Source organism: Nycticebus coucang, chromosome 11, assembly GCF_027406575.1.
Source record: "Nycticebus coucang isolate mNycCou1 chromosome 11, mNycCou1.pri, whole genome shotgun sequence".
NCBI lineage: Eukaryota > Metazoa > Chordata > Mammalia > Primates > Lorisidae > Nycticebus > Nycticebus coucang.
In genome coordinates, this window is record NC_069790.1 from 100,296,549 (window position 1) to 100,319,799 (window position 23,251).

Here is a 23,251-nt window from a genome sequence, read left to right on the forward strand (position 1 = left end):
GGAGAACAACTCTTGTTTGGGACCTGCAACCATTCCTTTCTTAGTGCTGATGACCCTGAAGTAGTGTCTTCGGGACTAAAGTGACAGGTTTTTCTTTCGCAAACACTAAATCATGACTACATTTTCCCACTATGCAAGAAAAAAGTTAAGATAACTGAGAGCATTTTCTCCATCTTCTGTGTTTCCCTATGAACACTGGCAGCTGCAGCTGCTAATCTACCAGCCAGTGCTAGCAAAAGGCAAAGGGAAGAGGGCAAGGAGCAAAAGAATATTACAGAAAACTAGGAAACAGTTTATTTAGAGTACTGCCAGTATTGTCTTATGAGACTCAGAGACATATGTGTAACAGCCACATTTCTGTTAGTAAAATTATTTCTTATTTCCATGACAAAAAGTAATATGTTGTATTTCTTCACATGATACATTAAGAAGGTTATAACAGTGTCTGCGTAATATTTCTATCACAAACGTGTACTCTCAATCGAATGGTGAGAAAACAACCAGACAAAGCCAAATTGGAGGACATAGTGCAAGATAATTGGCTGGGACTTAAATGTCAATGTCCAAAAAATTATCTATTTAGAACCCTTAGACATTGCTAGTGAGGATATAAAGTGGTGCAGTCATTGTGGGAAACAGTTTGGCAGGTCCTTAAAAAATTAAACATGGAATTACCATATGACCCAGCAATTCTACTCCTCGGTATATACCTGAATAAATTGAAAACAGGTATTCAAACAAAAACTTGTACACAGATCTTCACAGCAGTGCTAATCACAACAGCCAAAAGATGGAAACAACTCAAATGTCCATGGAAGGATAAATGGATACACAAAGCAGGCTGTAGTCACACAATGGAATATAATTTCAGCCCTAAAATGAACTTGTGATACACGTTATAACATGGATGAACCTTCAAAACATTATGCTAAGTGAAAGAAGCCAGCCAGAAAGGGCCACATATTGTGTGATTGTATTTATGGGAAATGTCTGCAACAGACAAATACATAGAGGCAGAAAGCAGATTTGTGGCTACCAGGGGCTGGGGGAAGGTGAGAGGGAGGAGGAAATGTGGAGTGACTGTTTAATGAAGACAGGGTTGTCATCTGCTCGAGGACCTGATAGCAGTGATGGTTGCACAGCAATTTACTGTGTACTGAAGGCTCCTTCACTGTATACTTTAAAATGTTTATACTGGTACATGTTGTATTATATGTATTTTACCACAGATTTTAAAACCACTGTCTTGAAAAACCAGAAACAAAGGAGGAAAGTTAAAGAGAAAGAACAAAAGCCTAGAGAGAGTGTTCCACTCTCCATATGAGATTAAAGGAGATTTAATCACTAAATGCGTGATCTTTGATCAGATCCCGGTCAGAAAAAAATAAATAAATAAAACAGTTACAAAGGACAATGTGGGGATAACTGAGGAAAGTTAGATATTGGCTATAAGTTAGGTAGCAGTAATAATATATTTTTTAAATATATTTTTTAAATATAGTTTTTAAAGAGAATGTTGTAAGGCAAAATCTATCCACCAATAGAGCGCTGTGGCTTCCCAGTGCTCCGCCGTTTGAACAATTTTAAGATCCACTTCCTTAAGCTTTGGTGTGATTAAGGGAAAATCACCCTAATTAAATTTAGTGAAATGGTGTGCAAGTGAACTCCAGTTTAAGAAAATCTAATATTTAAAAATGTAGCTTTAGGGCGGCGCCTGTGGCTCAAAGGGGTAGGGTGCCGGCCCCATATGCCCGAGGTGGCAGGTTCAAACCCAGCCCCGGCCCAAAACTGCAAAATAAATAAATTAAAAAAAAAAAAATGTAGCTTTAAGGGCTCAGCGCCTATAGCTCAGTGGTTAGGGCACCAGCCACATACGAGGCTTGCGGGTTCGAACCCAGCCTGGGCCAGCTAAAAAATGACAACTGCAACAACAACAAAAACAAAAATAGCCAGTGTTGTGGCAGGTGCCTGTAGTCCCAGCTACTTGGGAGGCTGAAGCAAGAGAACCGCTTAAGCCCCAGAGTTTGAAGTTGCTGTGAGCTGTGATGCCACAGCATTCCACCGAGGACAACATAGTGAGACTCTGTCTAAAAAAAAAGAATGTAGATTTAAGGCCTGGCCTGGTGGCTCACATGAGTATTGAGGCCAGGCATTCCAGACTAGCCTGAGCAAGAGCAAGACCCTGTCTGTACAAAAAAATAGAAAAATTAGCTGGGCATGTTTGTACGCATGCCTATAGTCTCAGCTACTTGGAAGGCTAAGACAGAAAGATCACTTGAGCCCAGATTTGAGGTTGTGGTGAGCTATGGTGGTGCCATGGCATTCTAGTCTGGACAACAGAGTAAGACTCTGTCTAAAAAAAAAAGACCATCAATGAATATGTAAAGAAAATTGGCATATATGCATAATGGAATGCTATACAGCCATAAAAAAGAGTGAAACTCTGTCATCTGCAGCACCGTGATGGAACTGATCACTTTAAATGAAATAAGCCAGATACAAAAAGACAAATACCACATGTTGGGAGCTAAAAAAGTGGGTTTCATGGAGATAGAGAGTAGAGCAGTAGTTCTCAACCTTCCTAATGCTGCCACCCTTTAATACAGTTCCTGTGGGTCGCGACCCACAGGTTGAGAACCACTGGAGTAGAGTGATAGTTTACAAAGGCTAAGAAGTGTGGGGGTTTGGGGGATCAAGAGAGGTTAGCTTATGGGTACAAACACACAGTAAGATAGAAGGCATAAATTCTAGTGTTCAATAGCACACTGTGGGAGGGACTATAGTTAATAACAGTATATTGTATATTTCAAAATAGCTAAAAGAAAAGATTCAAGATGTTTCTAATGAAAATAAATGATCAGCTGAGTGCAGTGGCTCTGTAATTCTATCACTCTGGGAGGCTGAGACAGAAGCTTAAGCTTAGGAGTTCCAGACCAGCCGAGCAAAAGTGAGATCTTGTGGTAGGTGCCTGTAGTCCCAGCTACTTGGGAGGCTGAGGCAAGAGGATTTCTTGAGCCCAAGAGATTGAGCTGTGACACTGCAGCACTTTACCCAGGGAACAAAGTTAGATTCTGTCTCAAAAATAAAAAAAAAAGAAAGTGATGGATATTCTAAATACCCTTATTTGATCATTTCACATTGTATCAAAATATCACATGTTGATAAATATGTCTAATTTATATGTGTTAAGAAAAATTTTTTAAAAATTTTCAAAGATAGTATAGACAGTTCCTCTATTTTCAATATTCAGTTTTTCCTGTTGTTAACGTATTATGATACATTTGTTACAGTTAATGGCATTATCATTCTGATCCTTACTTTATTCCTATTCACTTAGTTTTTTATTTTGTTATTGTTGGGGTTTCTTTGAAACAGGATCTAACTCTGCTGTCTAGGCTAGGGTACAGTGGTAAAATCATAGCTCACTGCAACTTCAGACTTTTAGGCTCAAGTGATCCTCCTGCCTCAGCCTTCCAAGTAGCTGGGACTACAGGCATCCCACCAACACACCCAGATAACTTTTCTAATTTTTGTAGAGATAGGGTCTCACCATGTTGCTCAGGCTGATGTTAAATGACCCTCCTGCCTCAGCCTCCCAAAGTGCTAGTGTAAACCACTGCAACCAGCATATGTCTTTAGTTTTGTTTTGTTTTGTTTTGTTTTGAGACAGTCTCACTGTCTCGCCTGGTAGAGTGCCGTGGCGTCACAGCTCACAGCAACCTCAAACTTTTGGGCTTAAGCAATTCTCTTGCCTCAGCCTCTCAAGTAGCTGTGACTACATGTGCCCGCCACAATGCCTGGCTATTTTTTTTTTTTTTTTTGCAGTTTTTGGCCAGGGCCTGGGTTTGAATCCACTGCCTCCGGCATATGGGGCCGGCACCCTACTCCTTGAGCCACAGGTGCTGCCCCGCCCAGCTATTTTTTGTTGCAGTTGTCATTGTTTAGCTGGCCTGGGCCAGATTTGAACCTGCCAGCCTGGGTATATGTGGCCGGCGCCCTACACACTGAGCTACGGGTGCCACCCATTTCCTTAGTTTTTATTTAACGTTCTTCTTTTGTTTCAGGATTCTATCCAGGATAATGCATTACATTTAGTTGTCATGTCTCCTTAGCTTCCTGTTTTCTGTGACAGTTTGTCAGATTTTCCTTGTTTTTGATGGCCTTGACAATTTGGGGTAGGTGTTTTATATAATGTCTCTGTACTGAAACCTGTCCGATGTTTTTTTCATGATTTTACTGGAGTTATAAGTTTTGGGGAGAAAGACTGCTGAGGTAAGGTTCGATTTTTGTTACATCATATCACATCATACCAATGATTCATCCACATCATCAATGTTGATGTTGACCTTGATCACCTGGCTTGACGTAGTGTCAGGTTTCTTCTCCATGGTATAGTCTTCCCCTCACATACATCTTTCCCATACTGTGCTTTTTGGAAAAAGTCACTCTACACTTTAGGAGTAAGGAATTATGCTCCATCTCACTGAGGAGAGCATTATCATTTAGAATCTACATAAATCATTTAGAATTCTTCTGCATGAAAGATTTGTCTTTTATTCCCTACTTACTGGGTATTTATTCAGTAAGTCATTTATTTATATCAGCATGGACTCACATACATGTATTTTATACTTGGGGTAATTCAATACTTCTTTATTTATATTGATGCTCAATTATTCCAATCTTGGGCCTTGGGAGCTCTTTCAATTGGCTCATATTCGGCATGCTCACATTGATGTGGGGGCTTTGTTTTTGAGCATCTCCTTATTTTATGGGACTATAAGATGCTCCAGGATCATCCTGTGTATTTTTGTATTTCTGGGATGCCCCAGTCCCAGAACCAGCCATTTCTCCAAGGAGTCAGTGGATAGCTATTTTTACTACAGGGTGATTACTCTCCTTACATAAGGATAAAAGTACTGGTGCATGCAAATTACTTTATGTAATTTGATTGACAACTTATCAGGAACATATATTACACTAAAAGCTAGACTTAGACATTTAAAAAATTATATCCTTTTAAAAGTTTCTAGCCATGCTTCATTCTAGCAAGAAGGTGAAAAGCCATCCTAAGAAGTATCTTCATCTCCATCCTCATTGTGAAAGGAGGTCATTGGTGATATTGTGGGGTGTTCTAAGGATTTTGCAGCAAATCTGATATATTCTGATATAATAGAAAGGGTACCAGAATGAGATTGAAAAATTGGATTTAGTTCACATATTGCTACTGCACATATATGCATGTGGTCAAGTCTCACTCTAAAGAGAGGTGAGGCACCAGCCCCATTTTAAAAGTTCTGTTCACCTCTAAAATGTGATGGTAGCCAGGCATTGTAGCTCACACCTGTAATCTCAGAGCTTTGGGAGGCAGAGGTGGGAGGATTGCTTGAGGGTAGAAGTTCAAGGCCATCTTAAGCAACAGCTCTACAAAAAATAGAAAAATTAGCCAGGTGTGGTCGTGTACTCAGCCATTTAAAAAATTATATCCTTTTAAAAGTTTCTAGCCAAGCTTCATTGTAGCCAGAAAGTGAAAAGCCATCCTAAGAAAAGAAGCAGACAATCAGGAGGCTGAGTGAGGAGAATCACTTGAGACCAGGAGTGTGAGGCTGAAGTGAACTATGACTGCACCACTACACTGCAGCCTGGAAAACAGAGCCAAAAGCAAGGAAGGAAGGAGAGGGGAAAGGGGGGACAAAGGAAGGAATGGAAGGAGGGAGGAAGAAAGGAAGGAAACAGGGAGAGAGGGAGGAAGAGGACGTTCTGTTAACAGCAGCAGCACTAACTTTGGCATGCCAGTAGCTGTTAGGAACCCAGAGCGGGAAGAGCAGCAATGGAAGTATGCAAGGTCCACCTGTGAAGTGCAGCATTTGAGAGCTCAGGGGAGGGAGAGGCATCATTAATGATCATATTAAATATTAACAATAATATTAAATTCTTAATCTTGATTTTAATGTAGCCTGCCTCTTCTGCTGTAGATCCCCAGCTAATTTTGCTTTAGGCTTATAGGTTTTCAAATTTGGCTGCACATTGGAATCACCTGGAACTCATTCAGAAATACTGTTGCCTGAGTCCCAGTGCTAAAGATTCTGATCTCCTTGCTCTGGGGTACAACCTAGACATTGGGAGTGTTTTAAGTTTCCCCGCTACACTCCCAAACCCCCAGATGATTCTAATGGCAGCTGAGGTTGAGAACCACTGCTTTAGGCTATAAATGCTATTGTCCCTTCACCATCTAGCACCTAGTTTGAAGGTTCTCACAGTTGTACACAGTAGCTGATGAACTGGATTTGGACAGTGTGTTAGTTTCTATTGGTGCTGTAACAAATTACCACAATCTTATTGGCTTAAAACAACACGGATTTATTTTCTTATACTTCTAGAGGTCAGATGTCCAAAACAGATCTCACAGGGCTAAAGTCAAGGTCTCGGGCGGCATCTGTGGCTCAGTGAGTAGGGCGCTGGCCCTATATACCAAGGATGGCGGGTTCGAACCCAGCCCCGACCAAACTACACCAAAAAATAGCCGGGTGTCACAGCAGGTGCTTGTGGTCCCAGCTACTCAGGAGGCTGAGGCAAGAGAATCGCCTAAGCCCTAAAGCTGGAGGTTGCTGTGAGCTATGACGCCACAGCACTCTACCAAGGGCGACAGAGTGAGACTCTGTCTCTAAATAAATAAATAAATAAAAGAAAATAAAGTTCTCAGCAGTGCCGCATTCCTTCTGAAGGTCCTAGGGACAAATCACCTCCTTGCCAACCCCAGCTTTTAGAGGCGACACACATTCTGTGATTCTCAGCCCCACATCACTCTCACCTCTGCTTCCATTGCCGTGTCTCCTTCTCTGACTGTGACCCTCTTGCCTCTTTCTTATAAGGTTTTCCATGATTATATTGGCCCCTTGTGGATAATCTCCCCATCTTAATCCTTAATCACATTTGCAAAGTCCCTTTGGCCATTGTAAGGTAACATATCCACAGGTTCCAGGAATTAGGACATAGACATTTTGGGGGGGAAATTATCCAACCTACCACAGATAGAGACAGAGAAACTGCTGTGATTACAACATAAGCAGAATTCAGTTACCCTGCAATGTGTGGTTTATCTTTCCTTTGCCTTTTTTGTCTTAGCTGCATTAGGGTTTAACTAGAGACCATCTCTGTAGAAAGTTACCCTGTTGAAAATTTAACCTGTGAGGGCGGCACCTGTGGCTCAGTCAGTAAGGCGCCGGCCCCATATGCCGAGGGTGGCGGGTTCAAACCCAGCCCCGGCCAAACTGCAACCAAAAAATAGCCGGGCGTTGTGGCGGGCGCCTGTAGTCCCAGCTACTCGGGAGGCTGAGGCAAGAGAATCGCTTAAGCCCAGGAGTTGGAGGTTGCTGTGAGCTGTGTGAGGCCACGGCACTCTACCGAGGGCCATAAAGTGAGACTCTGTCTCTACAAAAAAAAAAAAAATACATGAAAATTTAACCTGTGAAAACATAGTAAAGATCCTGGGAGCAACAGAAATGAAAAGCAGATACATAATTTTAAATGGTTCAGTAAAATGGCATTCAGAACTGTAATTGGCAGTGGTGAGTTTTAAAGGGCAAAGATGCTCACTCACGCTGGCAGAGGGCTGGCCTCCAGGCCTGGGAGATGACTGGCATCTCTGTTGTGTGGTTTCCCTGCCTCCCCGATGTTCCTTGGGCCTGGTCGTGCTGTGGGACCAGAAGCCAGCTGGCACCTCCAGCCCCACACACAGCTCTACTAACAGCTCCCTCTCTTGGACCAAGAGTATGAGAGCTGGTGGGTAAAACATTGGGCCCTGGGTTAGAGGCGGGGTCAAATGATGGGGGTTGAGGAAGGGGGAGCTCTACCTATAGGCAGAGAAGTCCTAAAAGATGTGGTTTTAGGTGAGGGTTTGCCATTTACTGCTGAATGCACCTGCCCTTCCCTGCCAGATGGCAGAGGACCTTCATAAAGGAAGCCTACAAGGAAAAACATCTTTCTACTGAGGCATTAGTTTGACCTGTTCTAAGGGCCCAGCTCCCTTCTCCCACCAAATCTCAAAGTGGCTCTTTCCAGCTGGCTTCTGTCTTTCAGGACAGTAGAATCTAGCCAGCCACTTGCTTCCCCACTGAGTTTGTCAAGTCCCTGCTGCTGAGAACTCTCTCCTGCCAGCTTGGCCCTATCTATCACCATGGCAACAGCCAGCTGCTGCTTAGCACCAGCCTGGAGGTTGGGCACAGAGAAAGGCTAGCCAAGGGAGGTGCACACTGAGGTGTCCTCACTCCTGGAGGCCTGGAGGGATACAGAAGGCTTATTTGGGGATTCCAAGTAGTCTGTGATGGGTTTGTTTTCTCAGGGAGAAGCCACAACATTTGAAAGGCTTGACGTCCTCTTATTCTTCCACACTGTATGGATAAAGTTCCTTTGCCACAGTAGCTCCAGTACTGAGGCCCATTCTTTCACATTTGAATGCACTTTGCTCTTGTACTTGACACCATAATGACTTCCAAGGTTACAGAGTTGGGAGTATACCTCTGCTTGGGCCTGCTTTAGATAGAAGACCTGCCCTTTGATGTAGATGGATTAGCTTCACCATTTCTCTGTAACCTCGGACAAGTTAACTCTTAGGAATGACAGGTAATATGTACTGTCAGGCATCGTGTCATATGCTTTCCATGCATTATATTATTTGATTCTCATAGTAATCTTGTTAGATGTAGTTGTTTGTACTTAATTCTCATTCTTCAGATACAGAAACACGCTCAGAAAATTTGCCCCACATAAGCCCAAATTTGACTCACTCTGAAGCCCATGTTCTTTTTTTTTTTTTGAGACAGAGTCTCACTCTGTTACCCCAGGCTAGAGTGCCATAGCATCATAGCTCACAGCAACCTCAAACTCATGGGCTCAAGTGATCCTCTTGCCTCAGCTTCCCAAGTAGCTGGGACTACAGGCGGACACCACCATGCCTGGCTAATTTTTCTATTTTTAGTAGAGATGGGATCTCGCTCTTGCTCAAGCTGGTCTTGAACTCCGAAGCTCAAGGGATCCTCCCACCTCGGCCTCCCAGAGTGCTAGGATTATAGGCATGAATCACCAGACCCAGCCTGAAGCCCATGTTCTTAATCACTGTTCTATACTAACCTTATATTGATTTAATCTCTTCATCTGTAAAATTGGGGAAATATCAACCTCCCAAGATAATTGTGTTGTGAAGATTGAATGAAATAATTTGGTAAAAGTATCCCATGGAGGTAAAGCTCTAGCAGATACTGTCAGCTATGTCACTGGGGAGGAGAAAGATGCTTGCACCTCTGGGTCCTGGGGAAGTTATCTCTCTCCTGCTCTCCTAAAAGGTTACTCATGGCATTCAGAGCTCTCTGGTTTCCAAAATCTTAGAGCCTGGTTCATTCCCTGTCTTCACAGGTGATTTCCATGGTGATGGTGGCTGTGGGAGTGTACGCGAGGCTCATGAAGCATGCAGGTGAGCGTGGGTCTCCCTCTCCCTCCCAGGACTCTGGCCACGCCCTTTCTCCTCTTCCTCCTTCAGCCCTGGCCCTCTTGCATGCCCTCTTGCATAAGCTGTGGTGCTCAAGAAGGCGGCCTCCTTGAAGCCAAATCTTAGTGGTCTACTTATGTGTCAGACCTCCCATACCAGTTCATCTGGATTTCCCTGAGCCCCCATGAGTCTTAGGGGCGCGTTAGGCTTAGGAGCGTCTGAGAAAGAAGGGAGGCCTCTGGAAACAGAGTAATCAAGGACTTTAGCTCCTCCCTAATTCTGTCCTGGAGAAACTCAACCTCCATTCCTGCACAGTCTCCCGGAAACAGAATCTGCAAAGCTGATGAGCCTAATGCCATTTTAATTCTTTTCTGGAGTGAAAGCAGCCCCTCCTCTCTTAAGCCCAGGAATAAAGGCTCTTACATTGTTAGTTCCTCAAATTAAATGCCACAACCCCATCTGGGCCCTTTTTCTCCCCGGGGGAGGTAGGTACTGCCTCTCTATAACCTTCACCTGACATACTGGAGATTCCCCAGCCAAGGGAAGGAGAACAGTTTGGGGGCACCCTCCCACCCCATCCGTGAGTGCCTCTCCATGGGCACCAGGCTCAGACCACAGGATGGCTCCTCCCCCAGAAGCAGCCTTGGCCTGCCTGGCGGTGGATCCTGCCATCCTGCTCATCGTGGTGGGTGTCCTCATGTTCCTGCTCACCTTCTGTGGCTATATCGGATCCCTCCGTGAGAACATCTGCCTCCTGCAGACGGTGAGTGGTCAACAGCCCCCCACCAGAAAGGCCTCCAGATGCCAATCCTATAGCTTTGCATTTCCTCTGTCCCACCTTCCCCAAGGTCTGTGCTGTCCACTTCCTCCCCGTAGAGCTCAGCTGTAGGTGACCCAGCACTGGGTGACCATCCCAGGACAATGTCCCAGAGGCAGCTGCCTTTCCCATGTGGGGGGCATCTGGGAGATGTGCCCAGTGACTGCCCAGGGAGGGGCTGCTGCCCAGAGTGGTAACAGGAGTCTCCTCTTCCTGCCTGCTCCCCACAGTTCTCCCTCTGCCTCACCGCCGTGTTCCTGCTACAGCTGGCTGCTGGGATCCTGGGCTTCGTTTTCTCAGACAAGGTAACACTGGAAGCCCAGAGTTACCTCCTCAGGTGTGACCTGCCCATGTTTAGCCTGGTTAATTAACCACAGCACTCTTTCCCTTGAGAAACATCAGGCTGTGAAAGGTTCTCATTAGGAATGAATGAATGGCCCTTAAGCTCACCATATTTGAAGAGAATTTCAAGGTTTTAAGGTGTTTCCCTCTGACAGTCTGGGAGGCCTACAGGGAAGCAAATTCTGTGAACACAAAGTGAAAATAATTTACATAACTTTAATAGCAAATGACTAAGTAAAAACTCAGGGACCAAGTGGGCCACAGACAACATGAGGAGCCTCTTATTTCTTTTAAAAATCTTTTATTGAGATAAACAGAGGCAAAGAAGAGAGAAAAGAAAACAAGATTTTGAACAGTGCTTACTGTATCTGGAAGTGATCTGCCATTCAGTGACTGTCCTTCTCCTTAAGAACCAGAATTCCTTTCCCAAAGGCCAGTGACTGGGGGCATAGTATAGGACTATGAAAGGAAACTTTGAGAAAAGCAATGAAGCAGGGGGGAGGTGGGCGGATGGAGGGTGATTGGTGGGATTACACCTGCGGTGCATCTTACAAGGGTATATGTGAAACTTATTAAATGTAGAATGTAAATGTCTTAACACAATAACTAAGAAAATGCCAGGAAGGCTAAGTTAACCAGTGTGATGAAAATGTGTCAAACGGTCTATAAAACCAGTGTATGGTGCCCCATGATCGCATTATTGTACACAGCTATGATTTAATAAAAAAAAAAAGCAATGAAGCAGGAAGGGAGAGACCATGGTAGAAAATTATAAAATTAAGAGCCATTGAGTTAATTCAGAATTTCCCAGTGTTCTGGTTTAGTAAGATCCTGAAATGATAAAAGTGTGTTTTAAGTCTAAAGAGATGCAATTCTCTAATGTCCACTAGAGGTCAGTGCCTCAGCTCAGTAAGCCTCTTCTGCTGATTAAAAAGAAAATTAGTTTCTCCACTTTGCATCAATCAGCAAGTATTTTGTGGTAGTAGTAGTAGTCAGAGGTAGATAAACATTGAATTGTCTTTTTGCTTTTGTTGTTGTTTTGAGACAGGCTCTCCTTCTGTCAACCTGGGTAGAGTGCCGTGGCATCACTGTAGCTCACAGCAACCTCAAACTCTTGGGCTTGAGCATCAATCCTCTTGCCTCAGTCTCAGTTCCTGTAGCTGGAACTACAGGTGCCCACAACAATGCCTGGGCATTTTTTTTTTTTTCTATTTCTAGTAGAGATGGGGTCTCACTGTTGCTCAGTCTGGTCTTGAACTCCAGAGCTCAAGCGATCCATCCAGTAGGCCTCCCAGAACTCTGGGATTATAGGTGTGAGCCACCATGCCCAGCCCATTGGATTGTCTTGAAACATGGCTCCGAGAATCTCTGACAACAGGTCCAGCATTTCTCTTGCCTACTGGTACTTGAGGGCCCAGGGACATATAGGCTTTGGAATTGGCTCTCTTCCATCTTAGGACTCAGTTCTGATTTCAAGGTTGACTCAGATGAAGAAGGATGATCCCTGTCTACTGTTTTTTTCTGCAGGAAGACACAAGTTAGGGATTAGTTCTAGGTCCTGATTCCCCACCCATGTCTCTGGCAGGCTCGAGGGAAAGTGAGTGAGATCATCAACAATGCCATTGTGCACTACCGGGATGATCTGGATCTGCAGAACCTCATTGATTTTGGCCAGAAGAAGGTATGGGCTAAGCACGGTGGGGTCAGCTAAAGGTTGGGGGGTGGGGAAGGTAAAAGTTAACTTCATCCCAAGAGATACTTCATCCTCTAGGCCTGTGGGCCTCTTCATTACCTGCCAGATAACAGATTCTGGGAAGGGATTTCACAAAAAATCATACATAGAGTACTTTAAAAGTAGTTTTAACAGGCCAGGTGCTGTGGCTCACTCCTATAATCCTAGCACTCTGGGAGGCCGAGGTGGGTGGATGGCTTGAACTCACAGGTTTGAGACCAGCCTGAGCAAAAGCAAGACCCCGTCTCTAAAAATAGCCAGGCACTGTGGCAGGTGCCTGTAGTCCCACCTACTCAGAAGGCTGAGGCAAGAGAATTGCTTGAGCCTAAGAGTTTGAGGTTGCTGTGAGCTAAAGCACCATGGCACTCTACTCAGGGCAACAACTTGAGACTCTGTCTTAAAAAAAAAAAAAAGATCAATGTTGGGTTCCCCTTCCCCTGGTGCAACAGTCCTTGACTTTAATATCCAGTTTGCTTTCATGGAGTAAATATGGATTCACAATGTTGAAGATTCCCCCTGCTGTGTGTTCTCTATCTGAAGACAAGATTTTTCAGCACTGATCCTTTAATTATTACTACTAGTATTTTTGAACATCTCCTTTTGCCAGACTCTATGCTATGCAGGACTACAAAGCTGAAAATTTCTCTCAAGAAACTTATAGGTGAATGTGTAAAACAAAATATATACACATTTGTAATACCAACAAGCACTTGGTAAGTTATATCAAGATATATAAAGTAATAAAAAATATTTAGGTGAAGGCATCTAGGAAGTTTGAACTCAAGGTTCAAGGTGGTGTTTAAACTTTAAGCATAACCTGAAATAACAAAGAGAAGCTTACCTAGACTTCTGGCCACTCTGAGAATTCCCCTGGTGACCTCTGCGTTAAAGGTAGGTGATCCTTAACCTTTGGTGGGGCTTTGTCTCAGTTCAGCTGCTGTGGAGGGATTTCCTACAAGGACTGGTCCCAGAACATGTACTTCAACTGCTCAGAAGACAACCCCAGCCGGGAACGCTGCTCTGTGCCTTATTCCTGTTGCTTGCCTATCCCTGACCAGGTGAGCAAACTTGCCATCTCATTTTCCCTTGGGCATTGATCTGAGTTACTTTTTTTTTTGCAGTTTTTGGCCGGGGCTAGATTTGAACCCCACACCTCCGATATATAGGGCCAGCACCCTACTCCTTTGAGCCACAGGCACCGCCCCAAGTTACTTTTCGATTAGGGTAACTGATATCTAGGATCTCCATTCCCTAGCGTTGAGTGGTTCCTGTGGCTCAAAGGAGTAGGGCGCCAGCCCCATATGCTGGAGGTGGCGAGTTCAAACCCAGCCCCGGCCAAAAACTGCAAAAAATAAATAAATAAATAAAAACAACTCCATTCCCTAGCATTACCAACCAATTTTGTAGGTCAGCTGTCAGGTGTTTTTCTTCATCCCAATCTGATGATTCTGTTAACCTTTCACTCCTTCGCCCACATGGGGCTTCAGAAGGGGAAGATTTAAAGCAAGAGACCTAGAGTTAGACCTCTCTACATTTAGTAAATTACAACCCAGCATGCTCCACATATATTCTCTAACAATTTAGGAGTTTAGGAAGGGTGGGAAGCCCCAAACAAAAAGTTATTGGAATGGGAGTCCCACTTGGCTTTTCAACTCTTTTCCCCAGGCAGTGATCAACACTATGTGTGGCCAAGGTATGCAGGCCATGGACTACTTGGAAGCCAGCAAAGTCATCTACACCAATGGCTGTATTGACAAGTTGGTCAACTGGATACACAGTAACCTATTCTTACTTGGAGGTGTGGCACTAGGCCTGGCCATCCCCCAGGTAACTTACCCTGTGAGAAGTTTGGGTCCCACAAACTCTGCAAAGACTCTTTTGTTTGGGGGAGGACACCTGGGGGCCAGCTAGGGTGTCAAGCACTGACATTGCTGAGGGGTAGCATACTTCCACACTAGGAAGACCGAGTCAGGGAAAACAAGGGCATCACTCATTGCTGAAGGCCCAATTCCTTCTTGCCTCTCCCAGCTGGTGGGAATCCTGCTATCCCAGATCCTTGTGAATCAGATCAAAGATCAGATCAAGCTACAGCTCTACAACCAGCAGCACCGGGCTGACCCATGGTACTGAGAATCCATCCGGCACCTCCTCACCATGGCAACAGGCAAGTCTCATGGACCAAGAGCTGCGAGTGCTGAGAATGGCACCAAAGGCACCAAATGGAGATTTGGATTCCAGCCCCCCCAGTGACAGCCTATGAGAAGAAGCAAACTCCAGAGGGGCAGCAGGCAGGGTGCATAGGTGGCTCAAGTCTCAGAAGATGTGCCTGCTCTCCCCCATCCTAGCCCTTGGCATTGTTAGAGTGTTACAATGTTAAGCATTTGGGTTTGTGTTTTAAGTTTTGTTTGGGCAGAGTTTGGGAAACTGCAATTGCACAGAGTTGCCGTGGGGCTGCCTTTGCCCAGAGGCACCACAACCAACAGCTCTGTTAGGGCTGTTACCGAGCTTGGTGGACATAGTCAGATTATAACTGTTGCCAGCAAGACCTGGCTGTGGAGAGTAGACACCAGCAGCCCTGCCTGGAGTCCATTTGGCATGACAGCAGCTCCAGAAGGGAAGGGAGTGGAGTAGGCAGAGGGGAGTTGAATGTGAGGGTCGGATGGGGACAGCTGGATGTGTTAGGTAGGAGTGGAAGGAGATATGTTTACCAAATGCCTACCCTGCCATCCTCCCAGGTAGTAAGAGTGAGCTACATCCTGCCCCTCCTTCGTTTCCATGGAAACGAGCAAGGGCAAGGGTTACAACAGCTGCCAAATCCAATGCCACCCCACCCGCTTCGGAACCATAGTTTGGAACTATAGTCCCTACGCTTTGCAGTGGAAGAGGGACTGAGCCATACATGCCCTTGAATTCCTCCCTGTCTGAAGCTACCTCTCCAGCAAGTGGAGTTTTCTTTAACTTGGCAATCCGCAGGAGAATGGTAACATCCCCCAACACCCCTTCCACCCCCTGCACCCCGCACCGGAGCTCAATATTGCTACAACTAAGAAGCAGGAATCTTACTGGGGCTGGGGGAGCCAGAAGAGACAATAAATGTTTGTTGACCTGGGCTGAGCTGGACTCCATGAATTTTCCATTCTGGCATCTAGAAAGGGAGAGATAGAAGGGCCTATCCTGTGGGCCCTGCCTCCAGGAGGGCACTGGAGACTCCCCTAAACGCCACCGTACCTCCCTAGTGTGGCCTCACTGTAAGGATCCATCTCCCTCAACCGGATGCACTGCCACCCTCCCACAACCTCGCCCTCTGTGGTCCAAAATAGGTCGAAAGATGACCAGTTTTGATCTGGGAACAGCGTAATTTTATTCCCAAACCCGACGTTATTTTTTTCTGAATGAAAGCGGATTAAAATGAATTTGCCATACAAAATTTAGGATGGGGGTAGGGAAGGAAATGAGGAGGAAGGCCAAGTTTTCACCCCCAGTCTGGGCCCCCCAGCCCACTTCTCCATCGTTATCCGAAAGTGCGGGGTACCGCAGCCCAGCCTGCGTTAGCAAGGACTCAGATAAATCTCAGAGCGGTGCGCGGGGAGAGGAGCGTGCCAGGGTGCGCGGCTGAGGGGAGGGGTGGGCGGGCCGCTGAGCGCGGTGGGTGGTCCCGGCCCCACCCCGTCCCCTGCCCCGGAGCAGCGCGGGAGCTGAGCTGGCCTGCTGATCCCAGGGTGTCCCGAGAGTCTCCTCCACGCTTTGCTGTCGGGGGGTTCAGGCCAGGGCCAGAAAAAGCCTCGAGAGAATCCACGGCTAGGGAGAGACCAAGAATATCGAGATCGCTCCCCGCCCCCAGCGACTCTTAAGTGAGTTGTCTGCTTCTGGGAGGGCCCCTTTCCGGCAGCTGCCTGGAGCCTCGGCCAATGTTTAGCTCCCAGCTAGTAACAGAACGGAAAGAAAAAATAAAATCATGTGGAATAGAAAATAAAAAGTAAAGGCATTTTATTCTGGGAGAGAGAAGTAAAAAAGCGCGCTTTCTTGGTGCATGCCTTTCTTGCTTATGGCCCAAGAAGTACTTTTTTTTTTTTTTTTTTGCAGTTTTTGACCAGGGCTGGGTTTGAACCCACCACATCGGGCATATGGGGCCGGCGCCCTACTCCTTTGAGCCACAGGCGCCGCCCCAAGTACATTTTATATACTTTTCCTTATTTTAGTGACACAGACCCAGAGTCAGTGTTGGGTTAAGGGTTGGGGTGATGCACCCTGCCGGTTCAGAGGCTTCTAGGAGCTCACCTGGCTCTGGAAGGAAATACCAGACTGGGAAGGGTGGTCCTCAGACCCAGTATTCAAATCCCAATTTTTTTCTTTTAAACTCCAAACAACGTTTTTACCACAGTTTCCACTGTCTCTCCATATCTAGCCTTCTGGACCTAGACTAAGACTTTAAAACGCTTTGAACAAATGTTTAGAAACTTGCAGTGCAGGTGAGTGTTCCTAGAAAGATTCCGGGTTATCAGTGTCTCCGGCTCGCCAACTCTCTCTAGCTTTTTTCCTACTGCTGATGGAGAAAATGACCCAATTTTTAAAAGTTTTCTCATTGTTATTTCATTTTTCAATTGAATTTGAAAATGAAATTCTTGAATTTCTACCTATTTCTGGTAACCCTAGTCTCAATCATGTGGGATTAACACCCATACCTTAGACCGCTGTCCAACCTAGGCCCCAAATGTGGTTGAATGGAGAGAGTTTTGGGGGAACAGCAGAAAACAGGCGGAGTAGGCAGAGGTGTAGGGAAGACCTGAAGGATAATGAAAACCTGTCTGGGTAGCAGGGTCAGAAAGGCATGATGAGGTTCTGTGGGCTTCAGTCTCTATAGTTAAATAAGGACTTGTGTTTGGGAGAGCAAATTTTGCAGAATGTTCAATGAAATTCTGATTCCTTCTTTATTATTTTTCTATTGTTATTGTCTCCAAATTACCACAAGTTTAGTGGCTTAAAACAACACAAATTTGTTATTTTACCATTCTGGAAGTCGGAAATCCAAAATGGGACTCACTGAACTAAAATCAAGGTGTGAGCAAGGCTGTATTCCTTCTGGAGGCTCTACAGGAAAATTAGTTTTCCAGCTTGTAGAGGCCACCTTACATTCTTTGATGTGGTCCCTTTCTCCATTTTCAGTCCTTTTTTCCCTTTGAGACAAAGTCTCACTCTGCTGCCCAGTCTAGAGTGCTGTGGCATCATTGCTCACAAACAACCTGAAAGTCCTGGGTTCAGGTGATCCTCCTGTCTCAGCCTCCCAAGTAACAGAGACTACAGGCATCTGCTACCACACCCAGCTTATTTTTCTGCCTTTTAACAGAGATAGGGTCTCATTCTTGCTCTAGCTGGTCTCAAACTCATGAGCTCAAGCAATCTCTCATTTCAGCCTCCCACAGTGCTAGGATTACAGGTGTGAGCCACTGTGCCCCGACATCCTTTCTCCATTTTCAGAGCACATCACTCCAACTTCTGTCATCACATCTCCTTTTTCTCTGACTCTCCCCCCACTCTCTTTTTTTCTTTTTTTTTTGTAGAGACAGAGTCTCACTTTATGGCCCTCGGGTAGAGTGCCATGGCATCACACAGCTCACAGCAACCTCCAATTCCTGGGCTTAAGCGATTCTCTTGCCTCAGCCTCCCGAGTAGCTGGGACTACAGGCGCCCGCCACAACGCCCAGCTATTTTTTGGTTGCAGTTCAGCCGGGGCCGGGTTTGAACCCACCACCCTCGGTATATGGGGCCGGCGCCTTACCAACTGAGCCACAGGCACCGCCCGTCTCCCCCTACTCTCTTATAGGACCTTTATGATCATATTGGGCTCACTCCCCTTATGCAGGCTCCTCCTCCCCTTTTAAGATCCTTATTTTAACTACATCTACAAAGAGCCTTTACTATGTAAGGAAAGATATGCAGACTTCCAGGCATTAGGACGTGGACATTTTTTTTGGTGGCATTATTTAGACTATCACATCCCCCTTCCCAGCATCATGTACAGCTTTAGGTGGGGGACACATAGGAATGAATTAATGCTGGTTACTGACATGAATTTGAGGAAGGTGTTCTCTGGCCTTCATTCTAATAATTACCTAACATCTGCTGAGTATTTATTGCGTGCCAAGCACATATTTATTATGAAGTTTGATATGCAGGCTTTGCTATTTTCTGATTTATCGTCATTCTATGTTAAGAGGGTCAGGGGCCAGTTCAAAAGGGGAGCAGCACAGCTTCTTCCATCAGAAGAATCCTCTTGGTCCATCACTCTAAAAAGATTAGGAGTGTTGGGCAGTGCCTGTGGCTCAAAGGAGTAGGGCGCCGGCCCCATATACTGGAGGCAGCAGGTTCAAACCCAGCCCCAGCCAAAAACTGCAAAAAAGAAAAAAAAAAAAAAAAAGATTAGGAATGTTTTAGAAACACCCCCTACCCTCCAGAAAATAAGAATAATTAAATATTCCAAATCACCATAGATAAAGCATTCAGAAGAGGTAATAAAGTAAGTGGTAACTATAGTGTAGAACTTGGGTTGGAAATTAAGCCTCCAGAGTCTTTTCCCTACCACACCAGGAACCTGGAAAATCAATCAGATGAACAGAATAGCGTAGAGATTCTGGAAATACTTTCAAACATCAATGGTCACTGTCGAATAAACAAGAAGCAACAGTGATGAGAGGAGGGGGGAAATCATTAACAAATATTATTAGACAAATGGATTACAGTATGAAAAATAAGTAACATTGATATCTCGCATTATACACTACAATGCATTTTGGAAGAGTAAAGGATCTAAATGTTTTAAAGTAAACAACAACAACAACAAAAAGAAAATCAGAATATCATATTTGTCCTAGCCCTAGGGAGCTAGAGTGAACAGCTTTTCAGTGTATACGCAGCTCACAATGATTCTTCCTTCTTTTAAAATTAGTCTCCTGCCCCAAGCCACATGGGTGAGCCTGAGGAGCCCCATTTATGCTATGAAACCTGGTCCCCTAGGCATAGCTGATTGGATCAGGCTTGGACACTGTATCAGTTCCTAGGGCTGCCATAACAAAGTACAACAAATGGGCTGGGCTGGGTGCAGTGGCTCAAGCCTATAATCCTAGCACTCAGGGAGGCTGAGACAAGTGGATTACTTGAGCTCAGGAGTTCAGGACCAGCCCAAGCAAGAGCAAGAACCTATCTCGACTAAGAACAGAAAAAAGTAGCTGGGTATTGTAGTAGGCACCTGTAGTCCTAGCTACTGGGGAGGCTGAGGCAAGAGGATACTTGAGCCCAAGAGTTTGAGGTTGCTTGCTGTGATCTATGACACTACGGCACTCAACCCCAGGGTAACAGAATGAGACTCTGTCTCAAAAAACCACCACAATAAAGTACCACAAACTGGGTAGCTTAATACATCAGAAATTTATTGTTTCCCAGTTTGGGAGGCCAGAAGCCTGAAATCAAGACGTTAGCATGGCCATATTCCCTCCAAATCATCTAGGGGAGGAACCTTCCTTGTTTTCCAGCTTCTGGTAGCTGGGCATTCCTTGGCTTGTAGAGAAGAAACATTGCTTTTACTTAGGCTGATCTTGAACTCCTGAGCTCAGGCAATCTACTGGCCTCTGCCTCCCAGAGTGCTAGGATCATGCTGCACACTGCTCTGCACCCGGCACATTTGTGTTCTTTTAAGCACTCTTTGTCGTGAGTTTCAAACTCTATCACCATCTTCTAGTGGCCATCTTCCTTCTGTGTCTGTGTCCCAGTTTCCCTCATCTTATAAGGACACCTGTCATATTGGATAAAGGAACTCACCTTAGATAATTATATTGGCAACAATTCTATCTCCAAAGAAGGTACTTGGGGGTTAGGTCTTCAACATTTCTTTTTCAGGACACAATTCAACTTATCACAGTCATTTAACTCACATTGGGCCAAGCAGAGTTCTTCTCTGGGACTTTGGAATTGAAATTGAGATTCTAGTCACAGCCTAGGTTGATCTCATGATGACCGAGAAGGCAAAGTGGAGCTGAGGCTCAGTCCTTCTGACTCCATGGCCTTGCAGAGAATGCCTATTTACAGAAAAAGGAGAATAAGGCTCAGTGCCTGTAGCACAGTGGTTAGGGCGCCAGTCACATACACCTGGGCTGGCTGGTTTGAACCTGGCCAGGCTTGCTAAACAATGATAACAACTACAACAAAAAAATAGCTGGGCGTCATGGAGGGCACCTGTAGTCCCAGCTACTCACAGGGCTGAGGCAAGAGAATCGCTTAAGCCCAAGAGTTGGAGGTTGCTGTGAGCTGTGACGCCACGGCACGCTACCGAGGGCGACATAGTGAGACTCTGTCTCAATAAAAAGGAGAATAAAAGAGTAGATATGGGGTGGAGCAGCATAGATGAAGGGGGCAGAAGAAGGGTCCTCCATGGGCAATTTCCTCCTGGCGACCTCAGAACCTTTCTGCAGCTCTATTGCTTTCTTGCCGTGGGTTCCCCAAGACACCCTGTATACTAACAGTAGGCCTGTTTTGTTTGCTTATGGAAGTTCAACTTGGTTTCTCTTACTTACAAGCAAAGATAACAGAAAGGATAGAATCAGAATAAGATGCTGTATTCGTTTTCTTTTGCTCCTGTAACAACTCACCACAAAGAGTGCTTAAAACAACACAAATCAGCAGGATGCAGTGCAGTGTGCAGTGTGCAGTGTGATCCTAGCACTCTGGGAGGCCGAGGCAGGTAGATTGCCTGAGTTCAGGAGTTCAAGATCAGCCTGAGTAAAAGCAATTGCTCATCTCTACTAAAAATAGAAAAGTTTCTGTGAGTTATGACAACACAGCACTCTACCAAGGGCAACAAAGTGCTCTGTCTCAAAACATAAATTACAAGCACTCGGGGAGGCCAACGCAGGTGGATTACCTGAGCTCACAGGTTCGAGACTAGCCTGAGCAAGAGGCAGACCCCCATCTCTAAAAATAGCCAGGCATTGTGGGACACCTGTATTCCCAGTTACTTGGGAGACTGAGGCAAGAGAATAGCTTGAGCCCAAGAGTTTGAGGTTGCTGTGAGCTGTGACGCTACAGCACTTTACCCAGGGCAACAAAGTGAGACTGTCTCAAAAATAATTAATTAATTAAATTAAATAATAAAAAATAAAACAACACAAATGTATTTCTTTACAGTTCTGTAGGTCAGAAGTCTGCTTTGCATCTCACTGGGCTGAAATTAAGGTGCCAGCACTTTCCTCTCGGAATGTTCCAGGGGGAATCTGTTTCTTTGCCTTTTCCACCTTCTGGAGGCCTCCTGCATTCCTTGTTTGGTGGGCCCCTTCTTCCATTTTCAAAGTTAGGCATGGCAGATCAGGTCCTTCTCATCCTACTACCTCTCCGGTTCTCTGCAACTAGGAAAATTCTTCCCCTTGTGTGCTTAGATTGGGTCTGTCTGTGTAATCCAGGATACTCTCCCCATCTCAAGGTTTTTAACCTTAATTACATCCATTTGCAAAGTCCCTTTGGCCATGTGAGTTCATATATTCACAGGTTCTGGTAATTAGGACATAGACATCTTAGGGCCTATTATTTTGCTAATCACTGGTGCATAATAAGATATATTTGACCATCCCACTGTAAGTGCCTATACTCTGTATCCTATTAATAAACTAAAATAAAGAGAAGAAACTTCTGGTGGCTAAAAAAAAAAAAGATATATTTGGCCATCTAAAGTTAGATAGATGACCAAGAGTTTAATGGTCTTTGTACTGTTTCTTACAAAATTGCTTCATTTCATTTGAGCAACTCAGTGTGAGCTCTTTTTTGAGGAACATAGGGACAACTCTGTCAGATTCAAGGATCTTCAGTTATCTGCCTTCTCGTAGCTTAAGTTTTACATCTTCCAGAAAGGCGTTAAGTAAGAACATGTTTCCAAAAGGCCTCCCTGGAGCCAGAGTGCAATGGACAGAATGGGACAAAATGTATATTCCCCACTAAAGAATTGCATTTGTTAAAATGTAATTACTGGGAAAAGGCCATTTAAAAAAATTTGAAGTCTTCTCTGAGAATCTGGAATGGCCTTGGTAAAGTTCTTGTTTCTGGCAGAAGGCTATAACATCTAATTTATGTATAGACACAATAAGCAAAAATGGACGCCTACGATAAGCCAGGTAAACCTCTGTATTTACTCAACAAATACAGTGTGCTAAAGCCATTCTAGCACTGGGGATCTGTGCCTGTCATCATAAATCTACGTTCTACTGGAGGCAACAGACTTCTATAAATATATGTTATATCTTACACATTACATATACTATAAAATCAGGCCCAGATATAGGATAGGAAGAAAAATGAAGGGAGCTAAGAAAATAGAGAGTGATGGGAGGGGTATTTTGAACAAGTGATCCTCCCATGTCAGCCTTCTGAGTTGCTGGGACTACATGTGCACACCATAGTGCCTGGCCTGGATAAGGCGCTTTTTTTTTTTTTTTTTTTTGAGACAGAGTCTCACTCTGTCACCCCAGGGAGCAACCTCAAACCCCTGGGCTCAAGTGATCCTCCTGCCTCGGCCTCTGGAGCAGCTGGAACTACAGGTGTTTGCCAAGATACCCAGCTAATATTTCTATTTTTTATAGAGACAGGTCTTGCTCTCTCTCAGGCTGGTCTCAAATGCCTGAGTTCAAGCAATCAGTCCTCCTGCCTCAGCCTCCCAGAGTTCTAGCCACTAATGAGGCATTCTTTAAAAAAATGCTTTAATTTTTTAAGACAAAATTTTTATTTTGAAATAATCATAGACTTTTAGGAAGTTGCAAAGACATGTGCAGAGAAATCCTGTACGCTTTTCCCCAACCTCCCCAATGTTAACATCTTATACAATTATAGTACAGCACATTAT

The 23,251-nt window shown here is 44.8% G+C and overlaps 1 protein-coding gene across 4 annotated transcripts in view; it reads left to right on the top strand.

Annotated features, from left to right (window-relative positions):
* TSPAN33 (tetraspanin 33) overlaps positions 1–15,484 on the top strand; it is a 58,572-nt gene extending 43,088 nt beyond the window's left edge. Inside the window, exons 2-8 of one of the 4 annotated variants that reach the window (XM_053553798.1) lie at positions 9,407–9,469; positions 10,120–10,247; positions 10,532–10,606; positions 12,229–12,324; positions 13,305–13,433; positions 14,041–14,202; positions 14,404–15,484. In XM_053553798.1, coding sequence (XP_053409773.1) covers positions 9,407–9,469; positions 10,120–10,247; positions 10,532–10,606; positions 12,229–12,324; positions 13,305–13,433; positions 14,041–14,202; positions 14,404–14,505 — 755 coding nt within the window. In that variant the 3' untranslated portion in view covers positions 14,506–15,484. The remainder of the gene's footprint in view (positions 1–9,406; positions 9,470–10,119; positions 10,248–10,531; positions 10,607–12,228; positions 12,325–13,304; positions 13,434–14,040; positions 14,203–14,403) is intronic. The other 3 variants (XM_053553796.1, XM_053553797.1, XM_053553800.1) reach the window with 3 other exon arrangements.
* Positions 15,485–23,251: the final 7,767 nt, after the last annotated feature.